We start from the raw sequence: 9,942 nt of genomic DNA on the forward strand, positions 1-9,942 counted from the left end.
TGAGTTCAATCCCCAGTACCACCAAAAAAAATCCTGATCTGTGGGTAGATGAACACCAATCTTCCATATCAGGACATTACCACCCCTTTTCTCCCCCTTCCCCTGAAAGAGGAGTCTCAGCACAATTATTTACAAACATTTATTACAGCATAGGAGGGGTTCAGACCTGGAGTCAGGGAAGAAGGAGAGAGGGCAGAACAGCTGGAGGACAAGGAGAACCTGACTCCTCCCACCATGTGCCCTCTCTAAGGACATATACTAGGCAGCATTCCTGGCATCAAAGCACAAACAAAATGCAACAAAGCAGCCACTGCCAGTCCATCTTCCAAGCACCCAGGAGGAACAAGGGCCATAAGGGGATGATGTCCAGAATGTTGAGGCTGGGGAGAGGATGCCTGAGTCCTGGGCCCTGGTAGAAGCCAGTGAAAGGGTTGGTGACTTGAAGTCCCTCATAGGAGAGAGGATGGAGATCTAAGGGCACACCTGTAAGTTCTTAGTGCCTCCTTTCCCCAGATCTTAGGGTCCTGCCCTGTGGGTCTCCTGTGCCTAGGGGAGAGGACCTGGGAAATAGAATTGTGAAGGGCAAATCTTTGCTTCTGGTTTCCTGAAATTTCCAATGAGGGCTCTCTTATCCCACCTCTTACTGGGTGAATGAAGGAACAACTGGCAGGGATAGGCATCAGGGACTCTGGGCATCAGCCAAAGGTGGGCAAACAAGCAAACACAGACCAGCCTTAGTCTTCTAAAAGTCAGAAGCCACAGCCCTAGCAGGTGAAGGGAAGAGCACAAAGTAGGGTGGGGATAGAGTGGGTTTCTGGAGAACAGCAATGCCCCCCTCCATTTCCTGGGAGGTGCAGTGCTGGGAACTTATGTGCCAGGCTCAGTGGGGCCAGGGCGCTGAGGCTCCTCCCCACACTCTGCAAGGCAAATAGAGAGGGACTCAGGGTCTGGCCCCACCCACCAAGGTCCTTGTCTGTCCTCCCCACATCCCACACCAAGCCTCACCACTTAGTGCTGCTGTGTCCTCAGAGCTTTCATCTCTCTGGGGCTCATCCAGAGGGGGTGGGCGCTCCCAGGGCCCCTCCAAGCCTTGGCCATAGGTTATCTTCTGTCCAGCTGTAAAGAGAGCATACAAACACAGGCTCTGAGTGCCCATTCAACTGTTGTGGAGCATTAGCTATAACTGATGGCTGAGACCAAGGTTTCTGAGGCATACTGGACAGAGCACTCTCAATGACTGGCCATGACTTAGGTACAGCAGTTGGCATCTTTCTGAAGGAGTTATTATGTAAGAAGGTCATTGTAGATTACCTTAAGTAAGGTAATACCTGTGCAGCCCAGCACCAGCACCCTCAATCCACTTAGGTGTTGCTCCCTGGCAGTCTAGTCATGTGACCCAGTGCCCTCCTGCTTGTCCTTGGGGAACATCTCCTCTCACATCTTTTCTGTTCTGTGGGTCTCAGTGGGAGCTGACTCACTCTTCCAGCCCACTGAGGCTCTCACTACCAGAGGTTCAGACAGGAGGCCCAAGTCATCTTGTCTGGGTGCAAAGGTTGAACAGTTCCCATAAATAATGGAAATGTGCACCAGGAGGGATAGATGTGGCACAAATTTGCATGGCTAGGCATGAAGAAATAACCATGGGAGAGAGGTGAGATCTTTCTGCCTGGTTCTCTGGGCTTTGAGACCTATGGTTTTTTTGGGGGGGGTTTGGGGGGTTTTTTGGACCTTGGGCCTCTGGCTCTGCAATTTTTTTGTTTTGCTTTTGGTTTTTTTTTGCAGTTCTGGGGTTTGAACTCAGAGCCTACATCTTGAGCCATTTCACCAGCCCTTTTTTGTGAAGGAGTTTTTCGAGATAGAGTCTTGTGAACTATTTGCCCGGGCTAGCTTCAAGCCTCAATCCTCCTGATATCTGCCTCCTGAGTAGCTAGAATTACAGGCATGAGTCACCAGCGCCCAGACTTTGCAGTTTTGAGTTTTAGGCCAGTCTCCAAGCCCTTTTTTCTTCTGTAACTGAGGTGTGGAGGAACAGATGAGTTCTTAAATCCTGGATTCCCCATCTGGACACTAGAGGGCACCCTCCTACCCCATCCTAAGTAAAAGGAACAAACAGTCACAGGGAGGCAAATCAGCCAGTCCCCTGCATCCCAGCAAAGACCACATCTTAGGTTCAGAAATAGGGAGATGTGGGACTCTCACTCCTCTAGCCCCAAGTTTTTTCATACCCTTTTGCTTTCATAGATGGGAAGTCCTTATTGGGGGATCTAGCTTCAAACCTTGTATGCCCTTGCCTTACTTTTTCAGGGAAAAAAACCTAATCAAGAGAGGGATGAGCCAAAGATAGAGGAAGCCAGGTCTCAGGTGAGGATGAGTGAGAGGCATCCTGCAGCATCCCTGCAGTACAGTGTAAGAAACTGGCCTGGGAGGGGTGTCCAGGATACTCAAGGAGGACCCACACCTAACCCATGGTCGTACAACCCGCACATCAGAGTCCCTTCAGCTTACCAGACCCCCTGATGCCCTTCAGGACTTCAGCCTGGCTGTCTTCTTCTTCCTCTTCTTCCTCATCCTCGTCCTCATCCTCATCCTCCTCTCTTGGGTAACCTAGTTCCCGAAGCTCCCCCAGCTCATCCTCCTCTTCCGAGGCCTGATTGCTGATGGTCTGCAGGTGGGACTCAGCGATGCGCTGCACAGCTGGCACAGAGGGAACCCAGGAAGGCAAGAGTCAGCAGAACCAAGAAGCAGTCCACAGAGCTCCTTCCCATAGGTTTGGAGCAGAGCTAACCTCTCCAGGGACCAAGTTCAAGGGCCAAAGATTGTAGGCCAGCCTACTGGGACAGCCTACTTGGGGGCCAGACCAAGGTGGGAACAGCAGGGGATAGATTTGATCATGTTGTTTTTGTTTTGTTTTGATTTTTGGTACTGGGGTTTGTGAAGGTTGTTTCTGTTTTTTTTTTTTTTATTTTGAGATCAGGTCTTTCAAACTATTTGCCTGGGCTGGCTTTAAACCACAATCCTCCTGATCTCTGCCTCCTGAGTAGCTAGAATTACAGGCATGAGCCATGCCTGGCATGGTTCTGGGGTTTGAACTCAGGGCCTCATGCATGCTAGGCAGGTGCTCTTACCAGATCATGTTGGTTCTTAAGCTGTCCTAAGATGCTGGGCCCCCAGAGACTAGCACCAGGAAACTTTCCCCCAACCAAAGGGAACCAGGCTGGGCAAGACCAGGCAGGCACAGCAGCAGCTTAACATTCCCTGACCTTGCATTGCTAAGTACCCAGAACTGGAAACTGCCAAACAGTTTCAACCCTAGCAGCAGGCACTGGGCCTGTGGGCCAGGGCCAAGGGATTTGCCAATTTTACTGCTTATTCCTATCCTCCCGCCACCCTCACCCTCCCAACCTCCATTCTGCACTCCACTGACCCTACTATGCAGTCTTAGATGTCAGTCCACACACCCTGCCCCAGGCTCCTAGAGCAGGAATGATTCTGTTACTGAGGTCATAGCAGTCTGTAGCCTGTGAAGTCCGTACTGGGGAAGTGGCCTGCTCAGATGCGGGCCCCCACAATCTTGACCCACATCCCCAAGTTCCCAGCTCACTCTGTGGTGACCTAGAAAGGAGCAAACACCCCACCATCACCAAGATCTGCTCAGATGCAGCCTAGGAAGGGAACACTGAGGGAAGTTTCCCAAAGATGGAAAGGAGCAGGGGGTTGGGAGAAAGGTGCCAGGGTTGGGGGCTCTGGGGAGTGATAGTGGTTGAGGGAACATTGTGAGCTGAGACTGGGATAGAGTCAGAGGGGAACCAGGGGCTGGTGGGATTTTGGAGCATGTGCGGCACTGAATTCACTGCCCTCAGTCTAGATGCTGCCCAGCAGAGCAGGGCCACAGGGCTCCTTGGTCTGCCAGCCATCCCTCCCCTTAGCAGCCCAAGGGGTAGATCCTGGCTGGAAACCTCCAACCTCCGGTGCAGTGAGCAGGGCCCCACAATCCTGCCAACTCAGGGACAGGCACAGAGGGTGCATTGTGTGTGCCTGCTGCCCCACCCTGCCCTCAGCTCCCAGGCCAGTGCCTCCCACTGGCTCTGGGCAAACTACCCAGGCAATAAAAGCACAATAAATCAACCTACTCTGGCCTTGGGGAGTTGGCAAAGTTTCATCTTGAGCCAAGTGTGAGAGCTCTGGCCTTGAAGAACCCCTCACCACTCCCCAGCCAAGACAGTGTTATCTACTCTCCCTGGAGGGCTGGGGGGCCTTGAATCCTCCTCTACAAGCCCCCAACCCTGCCAGGCTTTGCCCTTGCCCTGAAAGGGATAAGGTCTGCCAAGGCCTCAGAAGGGCCCCTGAGGCTGGGAGAGAGGAGGTGGCAGCCAGGACAGCTTCCTTTTCCCCAGCCAGGGGAGGAGAGTTAGTTCAGGAGCCACAGTGACAACAATAGGTATGTGCAGCACCCGCCTGCCTGCCTCCACTGGTGCTCCATGAGCCTCCCATGTGCCTCACTGGGCCCTCTGGAGTCTACCCTTTCCCACCCAGGGATCCTGAACTCTCTCCATCCCAATCCTCCTTTTTTAAGCTTGAGAACTCCAGCATAGGCCCCAGAGAGCTCATCCCTCTTCTGACCACTTTCCAAGTCCCTGCTTCTCCCCACCCAGACTCAGACTAACCCACAGAGGTGAGGTGGGGCACATTTTTGTCCTATTGATGGGGTAGTGGTGGTCCAGGGTGCTTTTGCAGAGTGGAGCCTCAAACTGAGTCTCTTTCATGCTGACACCTGTTGCCATTTGGAGTCAGTCGGCTCTTCTTTTTCAACCCTACAACCTGCTTGTAAGGCCCACAGCTGCCATTTTCAACCTAGGGTACTTGTCTTTTGCAGGGTGCACGGGAAGCACCCTGACCCTAAACTCCTACCCCAGCCCACTTACCCACGCTCACAATCATGAGCCCAGGGAGGACAGGGGCTGTAGCTCAGCAATACAGCATGTGCTTAGCATGCTTGAGACACTGAGTTCAACCCCCACCATGCCCCAAAAAAGGTCCCAAGGGACAGTTCTCCTCTCATCCACCCTGCCTAGAGAGGGAAGGAGGTGGCTTCTTATGTTATCAACTCTCCCTCGTTCCTGCTTTGGGCCCTTCCACACATCCCTACAGGTGGGGAGTTCCTTCCACACTGACCTCCTCTTGCGGCAGCTGTCCCTTCACTTTCCTGTCCTGGAAGGAGAGAAAGAGCCCCTGCCCTTCTTCCTCTCCTTCCAGTCTCCCTGCTCTGCTCCCACCTGGGGCAGGAGTGCTAACAGGTGAACCTGTTGACCTTGGCAGGTGCTAGGAATATATTAAACCTACCCATCACTCTTCCAGTTTCCCTCCCTCCCTCCATGGAAGGAGTTGAGGTGGGGTCAAATAGGCATCAGGCACCTAGTTAGGAAGAGGCCCTTCACATATTCAGTCTGCACCTACTTCTCCTACAGGTGTATCTCCCACAGCTCCCTGGCCAGAAACCAAGTCTCCAGGCTGGCCCTAAAGCCTCCTGTGATTCATACCTCCTGCCCCTTGCACACTTTCTTCCTTCTATCTGCCTTGCCTACCTGTTGGTTCTATGATCCTTCATTCTCCCTCTTCCTGACCCTAGGAAGCAAAGGACACAGGAGGGAAGGAATCAACTCTTACTGAGTTTTTGTTTGTTTGTTTGTTTTTAAGCAGTGCCGGGGATGAACCAGGAGCTTGCTAAGCAAGCACTCAACCACCTCCAGCCCTCAAATCTTGCTCATAATTTTTTTTTTGGCAGTACTGGGGTTTGAACTCAGGGTCTTGCACTTGCTAGGCAGCAGCAAGGTAGTAGTGGTAGCTGCTAGGCAGCTAGGTAGTGGGGCTCTACCACTTGAGTTACTCCCAAAGCCCTTTTTGTTTTAGTTATTTTTCAGATAGGGTCTCACATTTATGGCCAGGCCACCTAGACCATGATCTTTCTATTTCTGCTTCCTGTGTAGATGGGATGACAGGTGCATGCCACCATGTCCACTTTTTATTGATTGAGAGAAGATCTTCCAAACTTTTTGCCTTGGCTACCCTTGAACCTCTGCCTCCTGAGTAGCTAGGATTACAGGCATGAGCCACTGTGCCCAGCCACAAATCTTATTCCTCTTATTTTATCCATTGCCTAGCAGTGAGGTCTGACATATACTAGGTGCTCAATAAGTGTGTGCTACAGGAATGATTTGCCTTTTAATATAGAAGGGGAAAGCAGGCAAGGGAAGAGCCCAGGATGCAGATGTGTGCAAATGGGAGGTGAAATGGAGGGGGGAGCAGGGGACAGCACAGGAGGAGCTGCCCTCTGATGGGGTGGGGGGGTGGTCCAGCACGTGCTTGTACAGTAGAACTGCAGAATTAGTCTCTTTCACGTTGATGCCTGTTATCATTTTGGGCCAGCGAGCTCTTCTTTTTCAACCCTACAACCCTCTTTTAAAGCCCACAGCTCCCTTTTTTCAGTCTAGGGTGCTGGTGTTTTGCAAGGACAGACCAAAAAAGAACCAGCCTCTTCTCGAAGTTGGGTTGAGGTGTGGGGAACAATCCCTCCCACTGACTTTGCACCTCCCTCCCCTACATCAGCCCAGTCCCAGGCCTCCAGGGGACAGCCAGGCCTGGGGATCCTACCTTTCAGAGAGGGAGGTGTATAGGCACAGGGGTTGGGTCTTTTCGACTTGACGTGGTGTCCCTCTCCCGATGCTCTCTGCAAGGAAGGGCCAGATGAAAGGAGCTACTCCAGCCCCCTTCCACCTCCACTATAGAGGCTAGACAATGTATCCTGCACCTAAACCAAGCCCCCTCTCCACACCTGCCCCCCTTGCTTTGTTTGGGAGGATCCTGCAAGCCAGGGCCTGGCTCAGGGCAGGACCTTAGGTCTTGGACACCCCACCCACATCTGAGACAGAATGACCTGCTGGTGGTACCCTGGAACCAGGCCCTCTCAGAAGAAGTGCGATTGATATGCTAATGTGTCCTGTGGCACCCTGGGTTGGTGGCTGGCTTTGTAGGCACCTGTCCACCCCAACCCAAAGGGCAAGATGTGCCTCTTTCCAGCTGCCCCAGGAAACTCACCTGATGAGGGGAGGCCTCCTCTTCTGAGGGGGTCACATCAAATGCACCAGCAGAGGGAAAGAGGAGAGGAGAGAGAAAGAATTTGAGTTACCTTCCCCAAAGCCTTGTTCTCTGGAGAGATGGGAAGTTGCCTTTTTCCTCCCACTGTTGAGAAGTGCCATGCCAATAAGTGAACCCAAAAGAGTTGGGTTCCCAGACCTTATTCACTTCCCAGTCTTTGGCTCTATTCCCTGCTCACTGGATTTGGCAGGGCCCTCAGGAAGGCATCAGAGTTAGGGTGGAGCCTGGGCTGAGTGGGGAGGGAAGTAGAGAATAGGCCTTACCTGGGGAGGAGTGCTCTGAGAGGCGGAACAGCATGGCAGGGGTTGGTCTCCTGCGCCGGATCTAAGAAGAAGGAGGAAGGGAGAGTAGAATAGACACCCTAGGTCCACCCTGCCTCCCAGGGAGCAGGAGCAGTGCTTTGGAGTCCCCAGGGAGTCTTTGAATCAAAGACTATGAGGGCTGAAAGGAATTCCGTAGTTTACTCAATCCCTTCATTTTACAGAGATGAAAACCCTGAGGGTCAGAGAGATTCAACAGTGTACTCAAGGTCACACAGCACACTGAGTCCAAAGGGCTAGAAAAATCCCAATTACTGATTCCCAGCCCTGCCTGTCCTACTCTAGAACCAACATCTCCCTTCTATCTTCTTCCACTGAGGCCCTTCTTCTCAGTTTCTGAAGCTAGCTGAAGCTCGCTGCTACTCCTGCTGACAGAGATGAGCCCTCTTGGGGAAGATGCTCACAGGCCCTGACCACCTAAAGTCAGAAAAAGGGATCCAAAACGACTGGAACCAGCTGCAGAGGAAGTCTGAGCCAGACTCTGCAGGCACCTCTAATTTTACACTGAGCACAGGTAGTGCTCCTGGACCCCTGATGCCAGGGAGCCTGGGGGTGTCTCTGGAGGTGTGGGTCAGTCTTTCTCAGACTATAGGCCTCTCCACCCAGTGCCGATGGAAAGTTGTTTTCCTTACTACCTGAGCCAAGCTGTACCACAGTGGTGGGGGCACTGGGTGCCCCCCCCCCATCTTGCCAATCAGACCAACTGTCAGTTAATTAGGTCTCCTTTGAGCTCCAGGGAAATGCACAGAGAGAACCGGGTGAGTTAAGCTGAATTTATCACCTCCCCCTGCCAAGCTTGCAGCACTGCCCTCCAGACCAAAAGCTGCTTAGGCCCAGCCTCCAGCCCACTCCACCCAACTCTCCCCTAGAATGACTTGGCCTCATTTTCATTGCCAGCAGCATCTCAGCAACAAGTGCCCCCTGCTAGGCTGTGGGCTGTAGACCTCTGTCTCAAGCCCCCACCTTTGGAGCCTCCCAGCCCCTGGAAGGGATGACTGGTCACCACTTCTCCTTAAGGTTGGGGCTGTAGAGTCTGATAGCAGAAAGAGGTCAGAACAGGGTTCCAGGATCTCAGGCCAGGCATTCAAGGTGGGACTGAAGGCCAGCAAGGCCGTGGGTAGCGGAGTGGAGTCTCAGACTCCTGTGCTGTGTAACAGAGTCAATGCGTGATGCACCGTGTTTCTTGCGTGTGACCAGCTCTGGGGCTGAAACCAGGGCGGAGTGATCCTGGTGGTAGCCTAGGGGAAGAGAGTAGCCTAGGGAGACTGTTCAGGACGGAAAGGACAGTTGCCCTGGAACCAGCCTGCTCGGGTCGCACTGCCAGAATTCTCCCGCCCGGATTCAGAGCAGAGGCTCTGGAGAAAAAGTTGCCTGAGTCTCCAGCGAACTTCACGCGTTGTCCGGGTCCCCCTGTCGTGGCCGAGGCAGGGTCCCCGCCCTCCTTTATCCCCTATCCTCTGGGCGGGTGGCCTGGCAGCACCTCGGGTGTGTGTTGCGGGTGCTGCGGGGGGGGGGGGGGTGGGTGGGTCACGGCTTCCTTACCATCTCCACCTGGCGGGGATCGAGCTGGCTGGGGGGCGCGGGCACCGAGAATTGGATCTTCTTACGGTCCTTGGGGTCCATGGCGGGGCTAGGGCGCGCCTTGGGGTCTCCGGCTGTTCCGGGCTCGGCTCCCCTACGCTGCCAGCCGCGCGTGCGGCGAGGAAGAGGAGGAAGGCTGATCCCGCACTGATAAAAATACCGCGCCGGGCGCGAGGAGGCGTGAGAATGCGAGGAGGGCTCCGCCGCCGGGCTCGCCTGCCGCACCGGGCTCGGCGCCCCCCTGCCGGGCTCGCCCGCCGCGATCCTGCGCCGGGACGCTCGCTGCCTCGGTCCCCCGCGCCTCCGCCCGCGGGCTGCCCGGCTCCCGCGTCTCTCCTCTCCCTCCCGTCCTCTGAGTGTCTCTGCAGGTCTCTTCTCGGCCTCTCTCCACCTGCCTCTGTCTCCCCCCCTCTGCCTCTCTTCCTCTCCGCGTCTCTCTGTCTCTGCTGGGTTCACTTCTCTGGTCCTAGCCCTGGGGTCCCAGCCCGTCCCCTCGGCCTGGGACTGGCCCCCGGGTGCTCGGAGGGAGGGCTTAGGAGAAAGTGGCCAATGAGCAATGAGAATCGTGCTCCCCTGGGGCTGGGAGGAGGGTGGGAAGTGTGAGCCAGGGCTGGGGGAGCGGGGCCGGGGCCCCCTGCCGTCTCCCCTGAACTCCAAGCTGCATTATTGATGGAGTCCAGCCGGGAGTGTGAAGGGGGGAAGGAAAGGGAAGAGGGACAGCGGGCAGCTGGGAGACAGGACTCTGGCTTTAACCACTGCGTGGCCCTGATTCTTGGAGTTTCATGGGAGGCCTGTGAGGTGGAGGAAAGAGTGCCAGCATGTCACGCTGTGAATGGGGGTGTCCTAGAAAGCGAGTGAGTGTGAACGAGGTGTGCGTGGGAGGACACAA

At 54.5% G+C, this 9,942-nt stretch overlaps 1 protein-coding gene across 1 annotated transcript; it reads right to left on the minus strand.

The window, feature by feature from the left end:
- Positions 1-125: 125 nt before the first annotated feature.
- On the minus strand, positions 126-9,681 carry Ppp1r1b (protein phosphatase 1 regulatory inhibitor subunit 1B). The gene is made up of 7 exons (XM_020178051.2): positions 9,015-9,681; positions 7,416-7,476; positions 7,093-7,115; positions 6,649-6,724; positions 2,506-2,694; positions 1,006-1,116; positions 126-917 (listed from the first exon to the last, which is right to left on the minus strand). Exons 1-7 carry the CDS (start codon positions 9,093-9,095, stop codon positions 868-870), a joined length of 591 nt encoding a protein of 196 aa, XP_020033640.1. The 5' UTR covers positions 9,096-9,681; the 3' UTR covers positions 126-867.
- Positions 9,682-9,942: the final 261 nt, after the last annotated feature.

The sequence above is a fragment of the Castor canadensis genome, chromosome 11, assembly GCF_047511655.1.
Source record: "Castor canadensis chromosome 11, mCasCan1.hap1v2, whole genome shotgun sequence".
NCBI classification, from domain to species: Eukaryota; Metazoa; Chordata; class Mammalia; order Rodentia; family Castoridae; genus Castor; species Castor canadensis.

Bases quoted from the DNA above. Each gene is read 5' to 3' on its own strand.
- Ppp1r1b (XM_020178051.2), bottom strand. From the start codon at position 9,095: ATGGACCCCAAGGACCGTAAGAAGATCCAATTCTCGGTGCCCGCGCCC. The intron at 6,725-7,092 runs GTGAGTTTCCTG...CCTTCCTTGCAG, and splicing joins AGGAGGCCTCCCCTCATCAG to AGAGCATCGGGAGAGGGACA. The intron at 2,695-6,648 runs GTAGGATCCCCA...CCTCTGTGCCAG, and splicing joins TACACCTCCCTCTCTGAAAG to CTGTGCAGCGCATCGCTGAG.